The sequence below is a fragment of the Oryctolagus cuniculus genome, chromosome 4, assembly GCF_051225735.1.
Source record: "Oryctolagus cuniculus isolate XC-2025 breed Fujian yellow rabbit chromosome 4, ASM5122573v1, whole genome shotgun sequence".
In the NCBI taxonomy this organism is placed as follows: Eukaryota; Metazoa; Chordata; class Mammalia; order Lagomorpha; family Leporidae; genus Oryctolagus; species Oryctolagus cuniculus.
Window position 1 is genome coordinate 76,316,822 of NC_142870.1, and position 27,641 is coordinate 76,344,462.

The following is a 27,641-nucleotide window of genomic DNA, read 5'->3' on the forward strand; positions in this document are numbered from 1 at the left end:
CTAACTGTAAAGTAGGGGAAATGGTGGTATATACCTTAGAATGTCTTCAGATTAATCCATATGAAGTGATTTTTACATGGCACATAATAAGGACTCAAGTTTTAATCATTATCAACCTCAAAGAAGAGTACTACTTCATTCTATAAATGTATTAAAGAAAGGGAAACAAATGTAAATTGAGCATATGTCTGATGATCCTATTTCTTGTGATAAGATAATATGCAAAACAGAATAGAGGCAATGAAAATACTAAGAAAACTTCAGAGATCAAGGTTCAAAGAAAATCAGTGAAGGTGAGATCTAATAAAATGAACAGACAGAATGCTGAACTGGTGTGAAAGATGCCGGGTTGAACATCACTAATTCAAAAGTCAGAAATGTGAAACAATTCAGAATCTGAAATTTTTTGAATGCCAACATGTCACCACAAGTAGAAAATTCCACACCTGACCTCACATGACAGATCACAGTGAAAACATATGCACACTAAAACTATTGTATAAAATTATGTCAAGCTATCTGTGTCGCTCCCCGTCTTCGTGGGGGAACGACACTAAACCCTGCCTAGGCTTCATATCCGAGTCACGGCACCATTATGTCGCTCCCCCTCTTCGTGGAGGAACGACACTAAACCCTGCCTAGGCTTCATATCCGAGTCACGGCACCATTATGTCGATCCCCCTCTTCACGGAGGAACGACACAGGACCCTGCGCTGTTGTTTTGTCTGCTCGGCCCTTCCCGGGTTTGCTGCTGGTTCTTCCCGGGTTGGCTACCGTCCCTTCCACCTCCATGGAAGGGCGGTTCCCCCTGCCACTTTCCCCACTTCCGCGGGGGAGCAGCACACCGCCAGCCGGCTCTCTCGGGGGCTGCTCAGATGTTCCTCAGGTGTTCCCCTTAGATGTTCCTGGTGCATGTTGTCTCTCTCCTCCTTTATAGTCCTCTTCCACCAATCCCAACTCTGCTACCCACAAGCCGAGCGCGCCGCTCTCCTCCAATCAGGAGCGGCTCTTGCAGCTTATCAAGTTGGTAAGAGGCAGCTGGGTAGAAGCTGTACGCTCCTCTCCCAGCGCCACATTGTGGGAGAGCAGATGCATAGAATAAGTCTTAATTCCAGTAACAGTCTAGTCCGAGTTGCTCCCCACAATCTGAACAAGGTAATATGAATAAACTCATTCTGTGTTTATACTTGTGTCCCATCCCCAAGATATTTCAGTATACACATGAAAATATTCCAAAATCTGAAAATAATCTGAACTCCTGAAAACTTCTGGTCCCTAGGGATTCTGAATATTCAAGGTAGGTAAGTAGAATTCAAGGAATAGTGACTTCAGGTATTGAAAAGGTCATTTATATAAATGTAGAAGCTATATTTTTATTTAAAAAATCAATTACTAAATTAAAGCAATTCTTAATTTTCATAAATCAAACATCTGACAAATAATCATGAATTTAAACATGAATAACCAGCACTGAATTACAAGTTACTTCATTTGCTAAAGAATCATACTATAAGTTAACACTAAAAACATTAAAACATGAATGTCAAGTTCAACAGATGTTTCTAGTTGTAAGAGTCTAAGCTCTGCCCTTCCCTAGTCCTAGTCATGTAGGTGATTTCATGTTTTAGGGGTTGCAAAAGCCAACTGTTCAACAGCTAAGCAAGTAAAGGTGAAGCCAAAAGTATAATGTTGGAAGAGGCAGCAGTTGATAAATCTAATAAAGACTTCAATAAAAACATTCCAATTTGAAAAAACAAAAACAAAACAAAGAGTGTTAGCCAAATACATCACACCCCAGGATAGATCTGACAGATTACAATCTCATTTCATCAGTCACCTAAGAATGCCATAAACCTAGGAAAAACGGTTTAAAATGGACGGCTGAACAAGAATTTGAAAGACTCTGACAGGCTGAAATGATAGACTAATATGAAATTTAACCAAGATAAATAGACCTATGATTAAAATCAAAGTAATAATTACATAGAATGACAGATCAGGCAAAATCAAAATTGGACTTGAGAGTAATTCATCCAGAAATTAAGTGGTAAGTGTAACTGTACTTAACTCCAAAGGAATCAAAATTGAGATGCAACTAATGAAAAATTTATGAAATATTATGTTAAAGCAGAAATACTGTGTTCATATCAACATCCAATAATTCTACTCTGTACAGTTCAGGCCTCATTTGAAGTACACAGGCCATCCCCTCTTAGGCAGCATATTTTATTCATAATACCAACAAAGCAGAATACATCAAAGAAAGGTTATATGTATGTTATAGGATGAAAACCCTGATTTACTGAATTTTGAGAAATATGGGGGCTCAAACAAATGTTAAATTTACAAATGTTCTAATGTAAATCTGTTTGAAACATCATATAGACAAAACTAATAAATAATGTTTCTGATAGAAAAATATCAAATATAGCACTGCCACACCCAGAAATATTTAGATTCTTTACTAACAGCAGTAGTTGTTCTCATTTAATCCATTCTTGGAGAGTAATAACTGACAATAAATAACTGGAGCTCTCAGCCCTAGAACAAAACTCATTTTCAATAAAAAGAAGTTTATTACTCGGTATCTGAAATGATATGTTAGTCTTGCCAGAATATTTTGAAGAAGTGATCATAAGTGGGACAAGAAGAAATTATGTTTGTGGTGACTGGAGGATTATGGTACATCTTGTACCTGTGAACTGATGTCTTGTCTTGATAAAACTTTTTTTTTTTTAGACAAAGAACCACCATTACTTTCAGTCCAGTATTACAACCTTTTCTTCAGTCTTTATTTTGACAGAGCTAACCAAAATTAAGAGGTGTCTTTATTTTGGAAAATTCACAGTGCTCAAGAGAAAGTAGTGTGACAAATAAAACATTAGAAAGTGCATTCCTTTTAACAAGAGACAAATCTGAAATCTGGTTAACCTCTGTTAATGGTTTCTCTTTATCTGTAAGAATGTTTAAGACAAATAGGAAGTTGTGTGCAGCAGCAGGGAGAACTATCATCCCCTGAAGGAAACAGGTAGTAGCCAGGCAGGTGTCTTCCTTAAGGCAGGATTAAGTCAAGGTAAAGGGGCTGACTCTGACGGGGCTTCCCATAAAACCCAAACTGGACAGGTAAGCCATTAGGTTTCTTGTATACTAAAGGCTTGACATCTTTCTTTTCTGCTCTTTAACTTCATAAGAATTAAGTGAGTCAATATTTACAAAGCATTAATACTATGCCTGGCAACAGGTAATGCTATATATAAATTAAAATAAGTAATCAAGACAACCTGTTTAGGGACTTTATAAGAAAGTCTTACAAATGAATCTGTATGTGGTTTAGTGGTTCAAGGAACAAATAACTCTGACCTTTCCTTTACTCCCTGGAGCATTATGATGTCTACCAACTAATAACAAAAAGCCATGAGGATGCAAAATTCCATTATAAGAATGCTGTGAATGTAACAGATGCTCTATAATTTTAATTAGGAAGGGACAGGAAAAAGTAAAGACATTTCCAAACAGATAAGATTACAGGCAATAATAGGCAGTTTGCTAGGTTAAAATAAAAGTAGCATGAATCAAACAATTGAGTTTAAAAACAAAATAGCTCAAATACTTATGAAGGCTTACAATAACAGAGGCATCATTTAAACTGAACAACAAGTGTAAATAGGGGCCAATTTGCTAATTATGGTTATTAAAACATATTTGGTATGACACACATATATATAGAACAATTATAGATTTATAAGCATGTATATCACAACCATGACAGGCTTTGTCATAAAAAGAAATCCTAAGGAAACAATCAAAATAGAGTATAATGGAAAACGATAAAAAACAGTCACAAGAAAACTGGGGTAGAAATCAAGAGGCATTACGGATCTAACAACATTAGATGTTAATATGCATGAAACCTGAAATCCAAAATACAAAAATTAACTTACTCAAAATCATGTTTATTTAACCAAATTAAAAAAAAGAATCAGTGGCAAGTAAGAAAGACTGAATCTGAGGAAATGGGAGAATGACAGGCACAAAGAAAAAGATCAATGTAGAGCATCAAAAAACTGGTTTTGCTTCCAACTCTAGTGAGTACAATGACATTAGTTATTGTATCCTCTGGAGAATGACCAAGGGAGTAGTGAGAATGGGTAGAGATTCACAGCACAAAGCCTTTAACTATCCTTTGCTTTCACAGAAATAAATATGAACATAACTAGTAACCACTTAGAATCATCTCTGTAATACTATACCTTTGCCAACATTTCCCCTGCCATTTAATTCTCATTTTAGTCCTCCAAAATCCTCTTACTTCCTCTTCCTATTCCCTATAATCAACATACAATTAACAAAATGACATAATTTTCTTCCCTCCAATAATTAGGTGAACTATTGGAGAGAGTTCCAAAAGCACATAAGGAACAGAGAAGGCTTAATAAAATATATAAATTGGCCAGTGCCGCGGCTCACTAGGCTAATCCTCCACCTGCAGCGCTGGCACTCCGGGGTCTAGTCCCGGTTGGGGCGCCAGATTCTGTTCCAGTTGCTCCTCTTCCAGTCCAGCTCTCTGCTGTGGCCCAGAAAGGCAGCGGAGGATGGCCCAAGTGTTTGGGCCCTGCACTTGCATGGGAGACCAGAAGGAAGTGCCTGGCTCCTGGCTTATTTCGGCGCAGTGCACCGGCCTGGCAGCCATTTAGGGGGGTGAACCAACGGAAAGAAGACATTTCTGTCTCTCTCTCTCACTGTCTAACTCTGCCTGTCAAAAAATGAATAAAATAAAAAAGATAAAATAAAATATATAAATTTACTTGACAATTGAAAAAAAAAACCCATAAAATTCTTAGACATTCATACACACCTTCTCTTCTCATTAACATTTTCCTGATATTCAATAACTGTATCTTGGACTCAGAATCACTGGGGCATGTGTTTTGGAATTCTTCCATTCAATTAACAAAACTTTCTCACTTCGGGAGAACAGGCATTATTTGTAGAAGAGTAACAAATTTATCACAATATTCAGTACAGATTTACTGTGAGACCTACCTTCTCACCACTCGAGTAGAAGAAATAACGCAAACGGACTATGTTACAATGATCTAGCTTTCTCATAATCTGGAGCTCTCGGTTCTGAAAAGGAAACACATGAAAATTTTTTTTTTTTTAAAGTTTAACAGTGGTTCATCATATTAACAAAGATGCTTCTGAAGTAACATTAAACACTACAAACAGCAGGCTGTGGTTTGCTATTAAAAGTGTGACCTGTGGATCAGTACTGATCTGCAAACTATTTGTTACTAATCCATGAACTATGTTATTCCTTGGAAATAAGATAAATATGGAAATAAGATAAACATGCAAACTGAGAATGTTTGGAATCTTTTATAGCAATCTGACAGAATTTGATATCTATGAATCTGATAATAAGAATGGAACCTATATTTTACATAGTTTAGATCTCACTTTTCGAGTAATTCTTTGGCATTGTATTTTGCAAAAAGATCAGTCTTTAGGGGCCGGTGCTGTGGCCCAGCGGGTTAACCCCCTGGCCTGAAATGCCGGCATTCCATATGGGTGCCGGTTCGAGACCTGGCTGCTCCTCTTCCAATCCAGCTCTCTGCTATGGCCTGGGAAAGCAGTAGAAGATGGCCCAAGTCCTTGGACCCTTTTACCCATGTGGGAGACCTGGAAGAAGCTCCTGGCTCCTAGCTTCGGATTGGTATAGCTTTGGCCATTGTGGCCAACTGGGGAGTGAACCATTGGATGGAAGACCTCTCTGTCTCCTCTGTGTAACTCTGTTCAAATAAATAAATAAATCTTAAAAAAAAATCAGTCTTTAATGAATTGGAAATTATAAAAAGTAATACTTTACCACAAATACTTTGAGATCTGTAAGTCTACAATATGTAAGAAATATGAGAAATGAAGTTACTAGTGTAATTTTTTGCAACTATAATAAAAAAGTTAAACTTCAAACCAAACAGATGAATTTGGGAATAAAGAAAGTTCTTACAATCCCATTACTTTCTAAGACACAATGAAAAATACTGAGAGTATTTTTCTATGAAATGAGCTCAGAAACTATGCTTCAGGAAAAATTAAAATATGGCATGCTATATTTACATAATCCTGATGGGTTTACAGCCCACACAATTTTTCCTTTAGCAAGTTGCAAAGTTATGCTCATTCTTCATGAAAAGAAAATACAACAATATAATTTCTTAACAAATGAGATACATAACAATAAAATAATTGGCTATGAAAAATCCAGTGATTAAAAGTCAAATAATGGAAAGAATACCAAAATGCCAGTTATGTAGCCAGAAAATAAAGTTTTAGTTAAGAGCTACAAAACATGAATTAATATACCTGAAAATTTGGGAGGGAAATGGTGTTAAAGTTAGAAGAGACAAAAAGAGATGAAGGTAGAAATGCCTAGGGACCAAGGAGCCTGACAAGCATTAGTATATACTAAAGCAAGGTGGTTCTAGTCCTTAAGAAGATGAGAACAGAAATAACCAAACATTCCTTTAAATTGATCTTCAGAGCTAGGCTTACATATACAGTGATATCCAAAATTCTTTTACAAGACATCAAGTTTTCATTCCATTACTTATAAAATAAGCGAGGCAGTAAATAGAAATGTAGACAATACAGTATAATGGCTACAACGAAGACAGTAGCCGATATCAAACTCTTAATTTTTGACCATCACAGAGAGAATACAGAAAAAACAATTTTAAAATGGTGTCCATTTCTATTCCAAATTTACACTATTCCTGGAAGTATATCTACACTTCACCAATTCACATTTAGGTAGTTAGCTTTCAAAGAGAGCTGCTAAAAAGTAGAGACTTATCTTTTCCATGGATATGTAGATAGTAAAAGTTGAGTGATTTTAAGCAAGACCAACAAAGTTAAAATTAGCTATTTTTTCTTTCAGACTCATGAACAAAGCTAACAATGAACTTCTAAATTCTCAGATAATAAAGTTGTATAAGATTGTGAATATTACCTTTGACTTAAAAAAAAAATAGGTGAAACAAAGACCTAAATATTCATCTATCCTCATTCTTCTGTTCACAGACCATTCCTTTAGAAAGAAGGCTTAAATTTCCTCATTTTATAAAATTCTGTAAGAATATAAAATATAACCTTAGTGGAGCAATTTTTGTAAGCATTAATAAAGTATTAGGCAAATGAAATTTCATATTTTATTTTATTTACTTATTTTTTTGGACGGCAGAGTGGACAGTGAGAGAGAGAGACAGAGAGAAAGGTCTTCCTTTGCCCTTGGTTCACCCTCCAATGGCTGCTGAAGCCGGTGCACTGCGGCCGGCGCACCGCGCTGATCCGAAGCCAGGAGCCAGGTACTTATCCTGGTCTCCCATGGGGTACAGGGCCCAAGTACTTGGGCCATCCTCCACTGCACTCCCTGGCCACAGCAGAGAGCTGGCCAGGAAGAGGGGCAACTGGGACAGAATCCGGCGCCTGGACCGGGACTAGAACCCGGTGTGCCGGCGCTGCAGGTGGAGGATTAGCCTATTGAGCCGGGGTGCCGGCCTTATTTCATTTAAATTTAATGAATTGAAATACATAACTATCACAATTTTAGCCATCTTTATTATTTTTTTAAATATTTATTTATTTGAGAGGAGAGACAGAAAGAAAGGTCTTCCATCCACTGGTTCACTCCCAAAATGGCTGTTACAGGCGGAGCTGGGCTGATCTGAAGCCAGGAGCCAGAAGGCTTCCTTCCTGATCTCCCATGCAGGTGCAGGGGCCCAGGCAACTTCTACTGCTTTCCCAGGCCATAGCAGAGAGCTGGATCAGAAAAGGAGCAGCCAGGACTTGAACTGGTGCATATGTGGAATGCCAGCACTGCAGGCAGAGGCTTATCCCACTATGAAACAGTGTGGGCCCCTAGCCACCTTTATTGAAGCACTCTTCATTAGTTAACTAATAACATATTCATTCTATAGGAAACATTGTTACTCTACAAATACAGTATATCGTCCATTATAAAGGATCTTGTAAGAACAAAACTAAAAAAGTTCCTACTTTCAAGAAACCTACAGTCTATGGAGGAAAAGGAAGAATAAATAGTATATTTTCAGTCAGGGTAAGACAACAGAACATTAAAGGGAGAAGAGGCTCTACTTTGGAAAATGAAGTCAGAGAAGACGGCATGAAGGAGCTGGGATATGAACACAAACCTGAAAGACATGTAGGTGAGAACCATGTGAAGAGCTGAGGGAAAAATTCTAAGGGATTCCAAATGTAAATACCTAAAGATGGAGATGGCATATTCAACAGACAGACAGAAGGATAACGTGGTTTCATCATTATGAATAAGAGGACAGAGCAAGGAAATTAATGCAGAGAGGTAGGTAGGTGCAATAACATATAAATCGTCATCAATCCAGGAAGAAATTCAATTTCACTCTGCATGTACAAGGAAACCATTAAATTTCATCCTAAATGTAAAAGGAAACCACTGGCATGGCAAATGATACATTCTGAGTTATCTTCGCAAAACAGCATTCAAAAATTGATAATAGTAAGTCTGAAGGAGAAAGGAAATGAAGATTTTTCTTTTCCATTTATTAAATTTGAAATCCTTATCAAACAGCCAAGTTTGGTTCAAAGATTGGAAATATGTATCTGAGGGGGCATCTGCAAAATCTTCACCTAAGAAGTTCATACAGAAAAAAATGTTTTCATGGAGTGAAAGGAGTGAAGTGGAGTAGTTAGTAACTTAAGAGAAAAAGGAGAAAATCTACCTTAGAAGCCAAGAAAAGAATTTTCAGAAAAAATTATGTCAAAAGCTGCTGAGAGATTAAGACAGAAACAGAAAACTTAAAGAGCTGATACAGCAACAGAGAAGTCTCAGCAGGACAGCAGTGAAAATGCCTGAGTAGATTGAATTAAAGTAGGAGGAAAGGGATTAGAAAGTTTAAAAAACAGAGATTTCAGCTGTAACTGAACGAAGAAATCAGGAAATTCACTCCCTTAAACCATCTATATAACTGGATTATTCAATAGAAAACAAACATTTCAGGGCTCTGGAATTCTATCGAAGACAACAACAAATTGAGATGTGATAAGTCATGAAAAGCTTCTAGATATTACAGTTAAGACATGGAAAAAATAAACTTCAGAGGATGCTACCTTCCCCTATTACCACCCAACTCAGCCAGTGAGGAAGTAGTTGTACCAAGCAGGGCTGACCACGAAAACCAAGAATTTTGCTTCCAGTTGGGGCTACTAGTGAGAAGAGAGCAGAATCCTATGTGCAGTTGCACTAGCAGTAAAAATTGCACATTTTATAGGAAACAAAGGGAAAGGCCCACAGTTCAGCTATCATGAGGCTGCAATCCCAGCTGAGCAAGTAACAGACTGGAAAGAAATCCTGAAATTTAACAGGCAGATCCTAGGAATGAGAGAGGTATAAAGGGCCTAAATCAGTTCCCCACACATCCCTGGCAGATTAACAGGAGAGAGCCTTAGAGAAAGCAAAAGCTGAGTCCAATTTGAAAAGTGAATTTCTTGGGCCGGTGCTGTAGTATAGCAAGTAAAGCTGCCGCCAGTGATGCCAGTATCCTATATGGACTCTGGTTTAGAGTCCTGGCTGCTTCTCTTCCAATCCAGAACCCTGCTAATGGCCTAGGAAAGCAATGGAGGACAGTCCAAGTGCTTGGGCCCCTGCACCCAAGTGAGAGTCACAGAAGAAACCCCTTGCTCCTGACTTTGGCCTGGCCCAGCCCTGATCATTGAAGCCATTTGGGGAGTGAACCAGCAGATGGAAGCTCTCTCTCTCTCTCTCTCTTTCTCTCCCTCTAACTCTGATTTTCAAATAAATAATCTTTAAAAAAAATGGATTTCTCAATGTGCTCCCTACTTACACAGAGAATAACTACCAAAAAAATGATGGAAGGGCTGGCACTGGGAGTAGTGAATAAAGCCACTGCCTGCAGTGCTGGCATCCCATATGATTGGGTACCAGTTTGAGTCCTGGCTGCTCCACTTCTGATCCAGCTTTCTGCTATGGCCGGAAAAGCAGTGGAAGATGGCCCAAGTTCTTGGGTCCCTGCACCTGTGTGGGAGACCCGGAAGAAGCTCCAAGCTCCTGGCTTTGGAATGGGGCAGATCCAGCCATTGAGACAGACCATTTGGGGAGTGAACCAGAGGATGGAAGATCTCTCTCTCTCTCTGCCCTTGCCTCTCTGTAACTCTGCCTTTCAAATAAATAAATAAATCTTTTAAAAAAATGATGGAAGACTTAAAAACTCAACATGATCAAGCACAATCTCTAACCAGTAACTGACTAACCAAGGGCCAGCGATGTAGCACAGCAGGTTAAGCTGCTGCCTGTGACACAAGCATCCCATAACGGCTCCAGTTCTTGTCCCAGCTGCTCCACTTCCAATCCAGCTCCCTGCTAATAATGGCCCAGGAAAAGCAGTGGAGGATACAGCTCCTGGCTCCTAGTTCAGCCTGGCCCAGCCCTGGCTGTTTGAAGCCATTTGGGGAGTGAACCAGTAGATGAAAGCTCGCTCTCGCTCTCTCTCCCTCTCCCTCTCCTCTCTATAACTCTGACTTTCAAAGCAAATAAATAAATCTTAAAAAAAATAACTGGCTACTCATTAAGCTATGAAAATAAAAAGCTGACTCCTAGGAAGTTAAGGTAAACACTGAAAGCTAGAATTAAACTTTAACACAGACCTCAGAGTTCAGGTGGCGACAAAGATTCTATAGATTATATCCAAGTAAGTTACCAAACAAACAGAAACCCAAAACAATCACCTTCAGGAGGTAAAAAGCAGAATCCAGAGGTGCTACAATATTTTATATAAAATATTCAATTAAAAAAAAAAAAAAAACAGAGGCCAGCACTGTGGCATAGCAGGTAAGCTGACGCCTGCAATGCCAGCATCCCATATGGGTGCTGGTTCCCAGTTGCTCCACTTCCAATCCAGTTTTCTGATATGGCATGGGAAGGCAGTAGAATATTGGCGCCTGCACCCATGTGGGAGACCTGAAAGAAGCTCCTGGCTCCTGGCTTCAGATCGGCTCAGCTCAGGCCACTGCGGGCATTTGGAGAGTGGACCAGCAGATGAAAGAACTCTCTCTCTCTCTGCCTCTCCTTCTCTCTATGTAACTGTGATTTTCAAGTAAAATGAATAAATCTTTAAAAAATTGTTATATATATCAACAAGAAAAGTTGACTTATACTTGGTTTTTTCTTTTTCTTTTTTTTTTTTTTTAAGGCAGCCAATAGGAATTCATTCTTGGTGGACACAGTTTATGGACTTGGCAAACAAAAAATACAAAGCAGTTACTACACTGTGTACTTACTCTTCACGTGGGATCTGTCCTTAATGTGTTGTCCAATGTGAATTAATGCTATAACTAATATTCAAACAAGGCCGGCGCCGCGGCTCAGTAGGTTAATCCTCCGCCTTGTGGCGCCGGCACACCAGGTTCTAGTCCTGGTCGGGGCGCTGGATTCTGTCCCTGTTGCCCCTCTTCCAGGCCAGCTCTCTGCTGTGGCCCGGGAGTGCAGTGGAGGATGGCCCAGGTGCTTGGGCCCTGCACCCCATGGGAGACCAGGATAAGTACCTGGCTCCTGGCTTCGGATCAGTGCGGTGCGCCGGCCGCGGTGGCCATTGGAGGGTGAACCAACGGCAAAAGGAAGACCTTTCTCTCTGTCTCTCTCACTGTCCACAAAAAAAAATATATTCAAACAGTATTTTACACTTTATGTTCTGTGTGGGTGCGAACTGATGAAATCTTAATATATACTAAATTGATCTTCTGTATATAAAGATAATTGAAAATGAATCTTGATGTGCATGGAATGGCAGAGGGAGCAGGAGATGGGAGGGGTGCGAGTGGGAGGGAAGTTATGGGGGGGAAGCCATTGTAATCCATAAACTGTACTATGGAAATTTATATTTACTAAATAAAAGTTAAAAAAAAAAAGTAGTTAGTACAATTATAATCAAAGCATTAAAGGGAATCCTATTTTCAAAAGGAAGGCCTTATTTTCTACAAAACAAAGTGTAAATCACTTCATAATCTGGTTCCTTCTCATCAATTTTATCCTATCTTCCATTCTGGACAAATATAAACTATATATTATATAGCTAGATACTACTTCTCACTCTTCATGAATGTATTATTTCCAACTCTAAGCCACTGATCACACTTACCATCACTGGAATGTCTTGACTCTCTTCCTTGATTACACACTTTCCATCCTTCCTTTGAGTTCCTACTTACATGCCCCTCAGCCACTATAACTCACATTAATCTTTTCCTGCAGCACTTACAAATATTTTAGAGTTTATTATATACTCTCTGGGTTTTATTTTTAGAATTATAGTTAAATGATATATGAGTATTTTTCAAAAGTAGTTTATGAAAAACAGATACAATAGTTACTATAAAGTCACATACATACATACCTTACCTATCAACTTACTATAAATGCCTAAACAGAAAAATACAAAAATTCAGTATCTTTTCTATCTGCTATCACCCACAGAGCTCTCAAACCAGGTTACTTTAAGCTAACAAACTAAATTCTTTTTCTGTAATTACTTTCATCCTCCAAACTATTGTAGATCAACATTTTCCAAACCATGGATCCCAGCCCAACAATATTAAGAAAGGAGTGGGAAAGCAAAACAGAGAATACAACAGAACTTTGTATATAGGATGAGGAATTTTTCGTGAAACTTGGCGTTTTCTTTAGTGATTTTTCCGTTTATCACTGCAATGTAAAATATATGTCAAACACATGGAAATTTTTTTTCTTTAGATTTATTTATCTGAATGTCAGATTTACACAGAGAGGAAGAAACAGAGAGAGAGTTATCCTCCATCCATTTAGTCACCTGCCAAATGGCCACAATGGCCAGGGCTGGCTCAGGCCACAGCCAGGAGTCAAGAACCTCCTCCAATCTCCCACATGGGTGCCGGGGCTCAAGCAATTGGGCTATCCTCCACTGCTTTCCCAGGCACATTAGCAGGGAGCTAGGTCAGATGTGCAGCTCCAGGTCTCAAATGGGTGTCCATGTGGGATGCCAGCATTACATGTACTGGCTTTACCTGCTATGCTACAGTGCCAGCCCCCGGAAAAGTTTTAAATATCACAAACATAAAGAACCAGTGATGTGCTCTAAATAAAAGATTTGCTTTGGGAAGATCACTGGCTGGGAAAATAAAGCTACTGAAATGGTGCTGAAATAAAACCAAACCAGCATGGAGGTAGAAACAGTGGAAACAGAAGGCAGAAAATAGCTCTAAGAGGCAAGATCAACAGTTACTTAATCACTTACCACTACTGGATTCATAACTGGGAGAGGGTAGGTGATAACTACTAGGCTTGACTCATGAGACTATTAAATAGCAGTAGTTTTCACTGGCTTAGTATACTGTTTTGGAAGCAAGAAGGAATGAGTTCAGTTTGAAAGACATTCGGTTTGAAATGACTGAGGGACAATGAAATGGAAAGGTCTAGAAAGCAAACATGGTTCATGTTTTCTTAACAAGAGATCTTTGGGTAGTTCCTGAAACTGTATGAGTATATACAATTTGCCTGTAAAATAAGTAGCAGCAAGATTCCTGAGCTGTAGAAAAGTCTATAAAGAGCACTAAAAAGAAACTAGGAAAAAAGTAGAACATAGACAGTGATATCAGATAAGCACTAAGAAAGGGGAGAAATTCAAGGAAATATTCTGGAGAATACCACCATTTAAGCAGATAAGGGGAATCAAAACAAACAAATGAGAAGCAGCAAAGTTATGATGGAAGAGTAACAAAAGACCCCAAATAGCAGTAGGCAGATAATGAATTCTTCAGTCTTGTAGGTCATATGGACTCAATTGCAACTACTGAACTCTGTGCAGTGGAAAAAGCAGTCCCTGATCTTATAGAAAATAATGGATATGACTGTGTTCCAATAAAACTTTATTTACAAAAATAAGTAGCTGGTCCACATGCCCCTAAAGTTAAAAAAAATTCCTTATATTCACTCTGAACTTTGCACTTAGTACATACATATCACATACATAAGCAACACATGTCACATGAAAATTCCTGGTCTTCTTTAAACCAGATCCAGCTGTAGTTTTCTCCACCTCAATTGTTTGCAATTCCATTCTTCTAGCTGCCCAGGCAAAAATGCTTGCAATCCAGAATCCTCTCTTTCTGGTTTCACATTCAATATGTCAAGATCTACTAGCTGTATCTTCAAAATACACCCAGGATCCCAGCATTTACCATCTGGGGTATTTATTCTATAGAAATAGAAATGTATTTTAACATAAAAACTTACACAATAATGTCCAAAACAGCATTACTCAGAATAGCCACAAGATGGCCTTCACTAGGTGAAAGGATAAACTGTGGTACATATATGCCATGGAATACAATGCAGCAGTAAGAAAGAAATAATTATTGATACATTGTGACAACATGGATGAATCTCCAGAGAAGTAAGCAGAGCAAAGGAAAAAAAAGAAAAAGCCAATCCCAAAAGTTCCATACTGTGTATGCTTCTATTTATGTAACATTCATGAATAAAAAGATGTATAGAAATTGAGAACAGATGTATTCTGGGTAGTAGGGGCAGAGGGCTGGTAGATAAAGTCAGTGTGATTCTAAAAGGAAAGTAAGAAACTCCCTGCTATATTTTCCATCTTGATCGTCACCGTGAATACAAAAGCCTATACATACAGTAAGACTGCATAGAACTAAATATACTGCCCCCAAAGGAATGCAAATATATCTGAACAAAACTGGAGGAATGTATTCATGCCAATATCCTGCCATAGTTTTGCAAGGTAAGATCATTGACAGAAAGTGGGTTGAGGGTACATGGAATTTTTTTTTTTTTCTTTTTGACAGGCAAAGTGGACAGTGAGAGAGAGAGAGAGAGAGAAAGGTCTTCCTTTTTGCCTTTGGTTCACCCTCCAATGGCCGCCTCAGCTGGCGCACCGCGCTGATCCGAAGGCAGTAGCCAGGTGCCTCAACTGGTCTCCCATGGGGTGCAGGGCCCAAGCACTTGGGCCATCCTCCACTGCCTTCCCGGGCCACAGCAGAGAGCCAGCCTGGAAAAGAGGGGCAACCAGGACAGACTCCGGCGCCCCAACTGGGACTAGAACCCGGTGTGCCGGCGCCGCTAGGTGGAGGATTAGCCTATTGAGCCGCGGCGCCGGCCTCCCCATTGTTTTTAATAAAACATCGAAATAGCTAGTAACCCTCATCTACTTCAGGTGTTTCTTCTTCTTCTTCTTCTCCTCCTTTTTTTTAAAAGATTTGTTTTATTTATTTCAAAGACAGAGTTAAAGAGAGAGGTAGAGATGGAAAAAGAGGTCTTCCATGCGCTGGTTCACTCCCCAATTGGCCGCAACGGCCGGAGCTGAGCTGAGCTGAGCTGAGCTGATCAGAAAGCCAGGAGCCAGGAGCTTCTTCCAGGTTTCCCACAAGGGTGAAAGGGTCCAAGGACTTGGGCCATCTTCTACTGCTTTCCCAGGCAATAGCAGAGAGCTGGATCAGAAAAGGAGCAGCCAGGACTAGAACCAGTGCCCACATGGGATGCCAGTGCTTCGGGCCAGGGCTTTAACCTGCTGCGCTCACAGCGCTGGCCCCCAGGTGTTTCTTCAAATACCAAATTCTCACATCATTTAAAATTGCAACCTCAATCCCTACTTCTTTCCTGCATTCCTCTCCAGAGAAAAAAAGTATCTAACAAATCTATTTCATATATTTACTAATTATTGCCTCTCTCCACAAGAATATAAGCTTAAAGTAACAGTCTTGGGGCCTTTTTTGTTGACTGTTAATATGCTGAAAACCTATACATCAACTCAACTGCTGAATATGTGAATTGGGGATATAAACGCTCATACATATGAGAATATTTTCCATTCAGAGGAATACAGCTATGATATACCACTTTCCCAAATCACTCTCCAACTGATCAATAACAACTAAGAATTGATCCACACACCAATATTCACAGTGCAACACTACAAACTTGCCACGTCCCGCCTCTGCCCTTGCCAGTTCCATTCTCCATTAAGATTGATTTTCAATTAAATTTATACACAAAAGACCAACTCTACATTAAGTTAAGATTTCAACAAATTTTCACACACACGCATGCACACACACACACACACAACTGTTTGAGAACTGGTTTTACAATTAACTCCCATTATACAATTCATTGAGGACAGAGGTCCTGCATGGGGAGGTTAGTGCACAGTGACTCTGGTTAACTGATAAACAATTAACACTCTTATGTACGATGTCAGTGATGACCTGAGGCTCTTTTTTTTTTTTTTTTTTTTTTTTAAGATTTATTTATTTATGTGAAAGTCAGAGTCACACAGAGAGAGGACAGGCAGAGAGAGAGAAAGGTCTTCCATCTGATGGTACACTCCCCAATTGGCCGCAATGGCCGGAGTTGTGCCATTCCAAAGCTAGGAGCCAGGAGCCTCTTCCGAGTCTCCCACACAGGTGCAGTGACCCAAGGACTTGGGCCATTTTCCACTGTTTTCCCAGGCCTTAACAGAGAACTGGATAGGAAATGAAGCAGCCAGATCTCGAATTGGCGCCCTTATGGGATGCCTGTACTTCAGGCCAGGGTGTTAACCAGCTCTGCCTGGCACCCAGCTGAGGCTCTTGAACTGAGCTGCTTAGGCTATGGATACCTTTTGAGTACACAAATTCCATCAGCATTTGGACAAGGCCATAAGCAAAGTGGTAGTTCTTTCCTCCCTTTAGAGGAAAGTGCATCCTTCTTTGATGACCACTTCTTTACACTGAGGTCTCACTCACAGAGATCCTTCATGGAAAATACAACCCTTTATCCAAACTCTGGCCCACCAAAAATTATGTAACCACATAACCATACTCTTCACTTCCTCATTATTGGTACATTAAAACAGTGATGAGAAAAATAAAACCTCATTCCAACTTCTCCAAACCCAGAGACATTTTCTTAGTTCACATGTTAAGGAAGGTATCCATACATATAATAATGTGCTATTTTCTATCCCTGAATTTTTTTAATTTTTATTTATTTATTTATTTACTTTGACAGGCAGAGTTAGCCAGAGAGAGAGAGAGAGAGAGAGAGAGAGAGAGAGAGAGAGAGAAACGTCTTCCTTCCGTTGGTTCACCCCCCAAATGGCTGCCACAGCCCATGCACTGTGCAGATCCAAAGCCAGGAGCCAGGCGCCCCCTCATGGTTTCCCATGCGGGTGCAGGGCCCAAGGACCTGGGCCATCCTCCACTGCACTCCCAGGCCATAGCAGAGAGCTGGCCTGGAAGAGGGGCAACCAGGACAGAATCTGGGATGCCAGTGCCGCAGGTGGAGGATTAGCCAAATGAGCTGCAGCACCGGCCTGACACATAATCTTAAAAAGGAACAATAATCATCTTAATAAAACTTTCCAAGAGGCACTGATTTTTAGGAAGCTACTAATCCAACGGAAAAATCCCCTTATTTAACTGACCTGCTAACCAAAATATCCCCAAGATTTTCCTCTCAATATGGAAGCAGCACTAACATTGTCTCAGCCCATATGAGCACTGGTTCAAGTCCTGGCTCCTCCATTCCCTATCTAGCTCCCTGGTAATGTACCTGGGAAAGCAGCAGAAAATGGCCCAAGTACTTCAGTCCCTGACATCCACATGGGAGACCCAGATGGAGTTCTAGGTTCCTGGCTTCAGACTGGCCCATCCCTGCCCATTATGGTCATTTGGGGAATGAACCAGAGTCACTGTCACCTGTCAGATAAATCTTTAAAAAAAAAAAAAGGAAAATTGGGGAATTCATAAATACGTGGAAGCAACATAGTCTTAAACAACCACTATGCCAAAGAATAATCAAAAGGAACTCAGAAAATATTTCAGGGCAAATGAAACAAAAAAAAAAATAAATACATCAAACTGGATATACACAAATATACCATAACCAACTGGGATACAGCAAAAACAGTACCAAGAGATTTATACTGATAAATACCTATATTTTAAAAAGATTTCAACCTAAATTTACAATTCAAGGAACCCAGAATAAAAACAAATAAAGTCCAGTATCAGCAGAAGAAAGGAAATAATAATAAAGATTATAGCAGAATTAAATGAAATAAGGAATAGAAAAACTGGGAAAAAAGATAAAACTAAGAAGTTTTTTTTTCAAAAGATGGAACAAAATTGACAAATCTTTAGCTAGACTAAGAAAAATGGAGACAACAGAAATGAATAAAATCAGAAATGAAAGCATAGAGACTTTACAACTTGTGTCAACAGAAGTAAGAAAGATCGAGGCCAGCGCTGTGGCACAGCAGGTTAAAGCCTCAGCCTACAGCACTGGCATCCCATGTGGGCTCCAGTTTGAGTCCTGGCTGCTCCACTTCCAATCCAGCTCCCTGCTAATGCACCTGGAGAGGCAGTGGAAGATGGCCCAAGTGCTTGCGCCCCTGCACCCACGTGGGAGACCCATAAGCAGCTCCTGATTCCTGGCTTTGGCCTGACCCAGTCCCGGTAATTGCAGCCATTTGAGAGTGAACCAGTGGTTGGAAGACCTCTCTCTCTCTCTCTCTCTCTGAAACTCAGCCTTTCAAATAAATAAAATAAATCTTAAAAAAAGAAGTAAGAAAGACTATAACACCATAACAGAGTATAAGAGTAGGACAAGCTGGTGCCGCGGCTCAATAGGCTAATCCTCCACCTTGCAGCGCTGGCACACCAGGTTCTAGTTCCAGTTGGGGCGCTGGATTCTGTCCCTGTTGCCCCTCTTCCAGGCCAGCTCTCTGCTGTGTCCCGGGAGTGCAGTGAAGGATGGCCCAAGTACTTGGGCCCTGCACCCCATGGGGGACCAGGATAAGTACCTGGCTCCTGCCATCGGATCAGTGCGGTGCGCCAGCCGCAGCGCGCCAGCCGCAGCGTGCCAGTCGCGGCAGCCATTGGAGGGTGAACCAAGGGCAAAGGAAGACCTTTCTCTCTCTCTCTCTCTCTCACTGTCCACTCTGCCTGTCAAAAAAAAAAGTAGGACAAGATGGCTTCACAGGTGAATTCTACCAAACATTTAAAGAATTAATACCAATCTTTCCTAAACACTTCAAGAAAGTAGTAAAGAATATTTCCAGGGGCCAGCGCTGTGGTGTAAGAGGGTAAAGCAGCCTACAGTGACGGCATCCCATATGGACGCTGGTTTGAGACCCAGCTGCTCCACATCCTATCCAGCTGTCTGCTATGGCCTGGAAAAGCAGTAGAAGATGGCCTAACTCCTAGGGCCCCTGCACCCATATGGGAGACCTGTAAGAAGCTCCTGGCTTGGGATCAGCGCAGTTCCAGAATATTGCCGCCATCTAGGGAGTGAACCAACGGATGGAAGACCTCTTTACACCAACAATAAAGTATTCAAACATTTAACAAAAAATTACCATTTACATTAACAGTGAAAAGAATAAAATACTTGGAATTCACAGAGGAAGCAAGGGCTTATATACTAAAAACTACAGAACACTGATGAACAAAATTAAAGCAGACACAAATTCAAAGAGAAAGATATCCTGTGTTCATGGATTAGAAGAAGTAACTATTGTAAAAAATATCCATATCATCCAAAGTGATCTACAGATTCAATTTAAGTCCCTATCAAAATCCCAATGACATCTTTTACAAAAATAGAACAATCCTAAAATTTATATGCAGCCCAAGACCCCAAGTAGCCAAAGCAAGTTTGAGCAAGTAAAACAAAGTTGGAGGCATCATACTTCCTGATTTCAAATCATTTTATAGGGGATGATGCTGTAGCACAGTGGGTTAAAGCCCTGCCTTCTATGCCAGCAACCCATATGGATGCTGGTTCAAGTCCCATTTGTTCCACTTTTCATACAGCTCCCTGCTAGACTGCATAGGAAAGCAGTGGAAGATGGCTCCCTGTTATCCATATGGGAGATGCACAGGGAGTTCCATGTTCCTGTCTTAAGCCTGGCCCAACCTGACTTACAAATTCAACATAATCCCAATCAAATTATTTTGTAGATATCAATAAACTTATTCTAAAGTTTGTATGGAAAGGTAAACAATCCAGAATAGCCAACATATAAGACTGAAGAAAAAATGGCAGTCTAACTACCTGACTTCAAGACTTACTGTTCATCCACACATTATTGGAATAGGAAAGCCTAGAAATAGCACAAATATAGTCAACTAACTTTCACAAAGGAATAAATACATTTCAAAGGAGAAAGGATCATTTTTAAAAAATGGTACTGAAACCACTCAATAAGCACTGTAAAGAAATAAGTATTCTTTGGGGGAATCATGACAAGAAAAAAAAAACTACATCTTTTAGTACAAATTTTTTTTAAATTGGCTTAATTCTTTATTTTTTTAAGTTATTTATTTACTTGAAAGGCAGAGTTACAGAGAGAGGGAGAGTCAGAGAGAGCTTCTAGCCACTAGTTCATTCCCCAAATGGCCACAACAGCCAGGGTTGGGCCAGGCCAAAGCCAGGAGCCAGGAGCCAGGAACCAGGAGCTTCTTCCAGGTCTCCAATGTGGGTGCAGGGGCCCAAGTACTTGGGCCATCTTCTGCTGCTTTCCCATGTGAATTAGCAAGGAGGTAGATAGGAAGTGGAACAGCTGGGACTTCAACCAGAGGCCAAATAGGATGCTAACACTGAAGGCGGAGGCTTAATCTTCTACACCACAGCACTGGCCCCCAGACAGTGCTTTTGAATTTACTAAAGCTTCATCCAAATTTGAAACAATAAACACCACATAAGAATAAAGAAAAAAAATCAGAAAACTTAAAAAGCATATTATATCTTTTATCAAGTTTTATTCTTCTGTCTCTTAAGCGATTTAAACCACTGAACTTGAGAAATAGGACATTCAGAACCACAAATATAATCCTTCCATTTTTCCCACTTCTGGAATAATGGAGGCAATTAGATTATATAATTTTACCAGAAAACTCAATAGACCTCACCCACATTAGCCATGCTACAGTCCTTGAAAACTCAAATTTAAAAATTTGTATTTTAACGGTTACACTAATTAAGCACTAGAGAAAGTATAAAAGTGGTTATGTAACAGACTGTATCCTTAAGAACGCTGGTATGGCAACCATGAAAATGTGTCTCTCAAATCTCCCACTGGAAAGAACATCACTGGTCCAATGGTCCTAAGTGCTGAGATCTCAAATTCATTCTCTTGCTGTTGCCAGGTCAAGCTTCCCACAGATTACTACCAGCCAATGAACATGGCAGGTATACTTAATGGAGGAGGCCTTTCCCAGGCCTTTTCTACATAGACTACCTACAGGGTAATTCTGATTTGAGGACTCCTATCAGCTTTCATATCCAACCTGCTACTGTCTATACCTTCTCTTCCACCTGGATTTTAGCTTCTACTTGAAAAACATAAGTTTCTATTAGCCAAAGTACATTGCAATATGGATATAAATGAAGATGATTATTTCTTTCAAGTTGTGAGTTTGACCAAGACACATTTCCCACAAATGACTTAAATATAAATGCACATAATTTGGCACATTAAAATAGGATTATCAACTTCAAGAAAATCCAAGTACATAGCAGTTTCTAGTAATGCATACCTAACTATAAAAATAGAGCTTAATTATAAGGAGTTATAAATCTTGGGGTCAACACTGTGGTGTAGTAGGTAAAGCTGACGCCTGTAGTGCTGGCATGGACACCGGTTTGAGTTCCAGTTGCTCCAATTCTGATCCAGCTCTCTGTTATGGCCTGGGAAAGCAGTGGAAGATGGGCCAAGAATACTTTCATTTAATCCACATAATATCAAATAGCAAAATAATATTGAATTTTTTAATGTACCAAGCACTGAGTTGGAGTATTACTGTAGTAGTAGCATCTCTTTTACAGGTGATAAAACTGAGATTCACAGACTTAATAGATAGACTCAATTTTTTTATAACTATTAAGTGGTGGAGCATGGTCTTCCTCCAGCATGCTGTCTTCATAATATATAGCTCAAAGAAGAACTGAAGTTAATAGTTCATGCAACTAAGATCATTAAGTTAATTAAAAATGTAACTTACTGAATTTCAAACAGGAAAAACCAGCCTCAAGAACCGAAAGTAGCTTTTAGGACTAAATGATCCTCTCTCTCTGTTCTAATATGAAAGGTTCCTTCATTAATTAGGTATCAAGCTGAATTTTAATCCTTTTATCATAAGGATTTTTAAATTTTTATGGTTTTTTTTTTTTTTGACAGGCAGAGTTAGACAATGAGAGAGAGAGAGAGAAAAGTCTTCCTTCCATTGGTTCACCCCCCACAAATGGAAGCTACAGCAGGCGTGCTGCACCAATCCAAAGCCAGGAGCCAGGCACTCCTTTATGGTCTCCCATGCAGGTGCAGGGCCCAAACACTTGGGCCATCCTCCACTGCATTCCCAGGCCACAGCAGAGAGCTGGACTGGAAGAGGAGCAACCGGGAAAGAATCCAGCGCCCCAACTGGGACTAGAGCTCGGGGTGCCAGTGCCACAGGCGGAGGATTAGCCTAGTGAGCCACAGTGCCAGCAGAATTTTTAAATTTTTAAACTGCTTTATTTGAAAGCAGTTAAAACAAGAAGCAGATCGGCCGGTGCCGCGGCTCACTAGGCTAAGAGGCAGATCGACCAACAGAAAGACAAAGAGAGCTCTCCCATATGCTTATTCACTACTGAAATGCCTCCAACAGCCAAGACCAGGCCACAATGATGCTGTAAGTCACCAACACAATCCAGATCTCTCATATGGGTGGCAGGAATCAATTATGTAAGCCATCACGGGCTGCCTCCCAAGGTGCACATGAGCTAAGAAGCTAGAATTGGAAATGTAGCTAGGACTTGAACGTAGGTACTCAGATACGGAATGTAAGTGTCCAAAGCAGTTTCTTAACCACTGGGACAAATGCCTGTTCCACAAGGGTTTTCTATCAAAAGCACTTCCAAACTGCCAAAGTAAGGTGATTTATGTCAGTTAAATAATTTGTCATGGAATGACAGATACAAAAAGGAAGAATTCAAATTTTAGGTAAAACACTACTGAAATGAAGCTTATTATTCCAGAAATTCTTAAAAACTCAGTGTCTTAGATATGGTTTATGTGACTTCTGACAGAAGGATAATTATTTGTTTTCTTTGTATCGCTGACCATTACACCTCTCATCTCTCTTTTTTTTTTTTTTACCAAAACCAAATTCGCGCTTCTCATAGCGCTACTAAGAGGCTCAACAGGCATTTACTTAATTGAGCAAGAAGACCTAATTTCAACCTTCTTCCAGAAAAAAACCTACATATTTCATACAAGACTAAATAGTAGCTATGTAAATCACAAAGTTAAAACTACAGATTTTTAAGAATTCAGAAAAATTCCTACTATTTTGACAATCAAGAGAATTAATCAATATATCAATTTTGTCTGTAACAATTTATAACTAGTTAACATTAAGAGAGAACAGGCTGGTGCCATGGCTCAATAGGCTAATCCTCCACCTAGCGGCGCCGGTACACCGGGTTCTAGTCCCGGTCCAGGCGCCGGATTCTGTCCCAGTTGCCCCTCTTTCAGGCCAGCTCTCTGCTGTGGCCCGGGAAGGCAGTGGAAGACGGCCCAAGTGCTTGGGCCCTGCACCCCATGGGAGACCAGGAGAGGCACTTGGCTCCTGCCTTCGGATCAGTGCGGTGCGCCGGCCGCAGCGCGCCAGCTGTGGCGGCCATAGGAGGGTGAACCAACGGCAAAGGAAGACCTTTCTGTCTCTCTCTCTCACTATCCACTCTGCCTGTCCAAAAAAAAAAAGAGAGAGAGAGAACAAAAAGCACATATCTAAATTTCAAAATATGGGGCCAGCACCGTGGCTCACTTGGTTAATCCTCCATCTGCGGCACCGGCATCCCATATGGGCGCTGGGTTCTAATCCCGGTTGCTTCTCTTCCAGTCCAGCTCTCTGCTGTGGCCTGGGAAGGCAGTGGAAGATGGCCCAGGTGTTTGGGCACCTGCACCTGCGTGAGAGACCAGGAAGAAGCACCTGGCTCCTGGCTTTGGATCAGTGCAGCTCCGGCTTTGGCGGCCCTTTGAGGGGGTGAACCAATGGAAGGAAGACCTTTCTCTCTGTCTCTCTCACTGTCTAACTCTATCTGTAAAAAAAAAAAAAAAAAAAAAATAATCCAAAATAGAATGGGTGAAACAGTGGGAAAAAACAAGCTTGCCATTTTTCATTTTTTAGTATGTAGACAAAAAAAAAAACAAAAAACAAAAAAACCTATTTAACAGCAATAAAATAATTAGGAATATTCTTAACAAGAAATGTCAAAAGCTTACATAATTAAAACTCTTTAAAGATACAAGAGACTTGAACAAAAGGAAAGACATTTCTTATTTCTGGATAAGATAACTGAATATCACAAATACATCAGTTTTTCTTAATTCATAAATTTAATGAAACCACAACTAAAAATATCAAGAAGCTTTTTCATGGAGTTAGACAGAAAAAATAAACATCCAAAAATAGGTAGAAAAACACCAAAAAGGAAAGCTAAAAGGGCAGATTAGTCATATCACACAATAAAACCGTATTGTCAAGCCTCTGTAATTAACACAGTATGGTAGCGGCACAAGATTATTCAATTTGGTGGAAGGGAATGGAAACTCTAGAAACACGATCGAGTACAAGTACACACTTAGCATGTAACAATATTTAACATTTTAAATCACTGGAACAAAGACAAACTTTCTAATAAATTATAATTATATAACAGATTAATGATTTAGAAAGCACAGAATTAAATCAGTAACTAATACCACACACAAAAATAAACTCCATGCATAGGAAAAAACTCCAAATGGAGCAGAGTTCTAAATATAAAAAGTGAAACCTTGCAACTACCAGAATATACCTATGACTCTCTATAACCAGAGTACAGAGGAAATGTTTTCTAATCATAACACAAAATCCAGATAAAAGACCAATAAATTCAATTGCAAAGGAGAAAAAAGAGGCTCTTACAATGAAAACAAACAGACCCAGAATAGATGAAAAGATGTCTGCTGCATTCAAAGAAAGGCTATAAATTAAAGCCACTATGAGATACCATTTTTTTACCTATCAGATTTTTTTAAAACTGAAAACATAGGGCAACTGCAGTATGGAAAGCTATAGAGAAACAGGCACTCATGTATTACTGAAGGGAATGCAAACTGGCACAAATATTATAGAGTGAAACTTAGTAATAATATCAAATAAAACTACACGAGTCGGGGTTGGGGTTTGGGTCCCAAGATGGTGGTACAGAAACAGGACCATCCAAATCACATGGGCAAATAGATAGTTAAAAAGAGGAGGAGATACGCTCCAGAGATAGAGCCATGTGAAATTCCCAATAGGAAGCCCAAGAATGCAACAGAGACTGGGCAGGTCCACGCAGAAAGAGCAAATAAGAGAGGGAAGTGGTGGAGGATTGGACTGGGGAGGTTGGCGCCAGTCCACAGTGAACCAGGTAAGACTGGAATCATAGCAGCGGGAAGGAAAGCTTAGTGAACTGCTTTTGAATGGAAAAAAAGAGAGGGTACAGAAGAACAAATAGAGAGGCTGGGGACCCCAAAGCCCACCTACCTCCCACCCCTCACCCCACCTGGACCTGCAGCCAGCCGGAAGAAGCCACTTTGTTTGTTTACATTTTTGAATGTAAGCAGGGGTCTGCTGCCTTTGCCTTCCACACATACGCCCATTAATAGTGGGGACCACCTCACAACACACCCCACCCAGGAACAAGGACCACAACATTTCAGAAGAATTTCTTCAGTACCACATAACTTGTGCAATAAGGAGAAGTCCTGAATATGGAAAACTCCAGCCCACCTCATTCACCATGGAGAAGTAAGCAGGGCTCCAGTACATGGGGCTCCCTGCACCAGAGCTCTTAACCCCCTCCACCACGATTGAGAACTGAGCTGGGCTCCAGTAGGCAGGGCTCTGGCTTCCATTTGAAATGCACAGACCCATAGGAGATCATAACTGAAGGAAACTTCCCCACAAGAAAATCTCCATAGATTAGAGGTACAGTTCAATAAGCAAGGCAATATAATCCTGAACACACTAGAGCCTAAACCCAGGGCATCCTAAAACTGTGAGGAAAAGGGTAGGTCACACCAATAAAAATGAACAAACTCCTCTAAACAGAAAATCAGAGGAAAACTACAATGCCCCATGGGGGCCTTACATTAGATACCTGCTCTACCCTGGAATATGGAACAGAACACCCAGGCCACATCCAGCACACTCCTCTTGGAACTCACTGAAAGAATACATATCCCACTAAATCACAAAGATACAAATTAAAGAGAAAAGCAACTAGACAAAAAAAAATACATAAATGCAAAAAACAAAGCAAAAACACTATATAAGAATAAGGAAGACACAATGAACCCCTAGAGGAACACTACAACACTTCAATAATAGAAGGTGAAGATGAAGATGAAGAGATTGAGGATATGCCAGAAAGGCAATTCAGAAAATTAACTGTCAGATTACTTAGAAGTAATCAGAAGCAAATTCACGATCTAAATGAAAAGTTCCCCAATAAATTGAGACATTTAAGAGAAGTCAAATGAAATACTAGAAATGAAGAATTCAACAGATAAAATAAAAAAAAATGCAATGGAAAGCCTTAACAACAGAACAGGAGTGACAGAAGAAATAATAGCAGAACTAGAAGACAAAATTCTGGAAATAGTACAGACAAAAAGAAAGAAGAAGAAATTAGGAAACTGAAACACATTGTTGGAGACCTACAAGATGCTATTAAGTGACCCAACGTATGGTTCCTTGGAGTTCCAGAAGGCATGGAAAGAGAGAAAGGATTAGAAGACCTTTTTAGTGAAGTAATAAGGAAAAACATCCCTGATCTGGAGGAAGAAAGACATACAAGTAGAGGAAGAACACAGAACTCCAATCGACACAACCAGAAAAGATCTTCACCATGACACGTTGTAGTAAAACTCTCCACAGTAAAACTGAAAGAAAAAAATCTTACAATGTCCATGACAGAAATGCTGTAACACATTCAGAGGAACCCCAATTAGACTCACTGCAGACTTCTCATCAGAAATCTGCTTGGGAAAGCAGTAGAAGAGGGCCCAAGTGCTTGGGCCCCTGTACCCATGTAGGAATCCTGGAAGAAGCTCCTGCCTTTGGATCAGCCCAGCCCTGGTCACTGCAGCCATTTGGGGAGTTAACCAGCAGATCAAAGACCTTTCTCTCTGTTTCTCACTCTGTCTATAACTCTGCATCTCAAATAAGTAAGTAACTCTTTTAAAAAGGAGAAGAAAAACATCAAGAAAATCACACATATCTTCTCATTTATACAAAGAAACCTGGGAAGTATATCAGAGCATAATGAAAGTAACTATGCACAGGAAGTAACTGGCAACAGAACAAAAGGAGTAAAGAATGATAATTGTTAATTTCTGAGTTTTGGAACCATATTAGTGCTTCATAACAAGTGAAAAAATAAATTAAAAAAATAATAATGGAAGTGCCAGCACTGTGGCGTGGTGGGTAAAGCTGCCACCAGCAGTGCCAGCTTCCCA

General features: G+C 40.0%; 1 protein-coding gene across 6 annotated transcripts in view; it reads right to left on the reverse strand.

Moving 5' to 3' along the window:
* Positions 1-27,641, reverse strand: part of GSK3B (glycogen synthase kinase 3 beta) — a 218,634-nt gene that overhangs the window by 103,336 nt on the left and 87,657 nt on the right. For all 6 annotated transcript variants that reach the window (XM_002716661.6, XM_070072184.2, XM_002716660.6 and 3 more), the window contains one exon: positions 5,044-5,127. In XM_002716661.6, the coding sequence (XP_002716707.1) occupies positions 5,044-5,127 (84 nt within the window). The remainder of the gene's footprint in view (positions 1-5,043; positions 5,128-27,641) is intronic.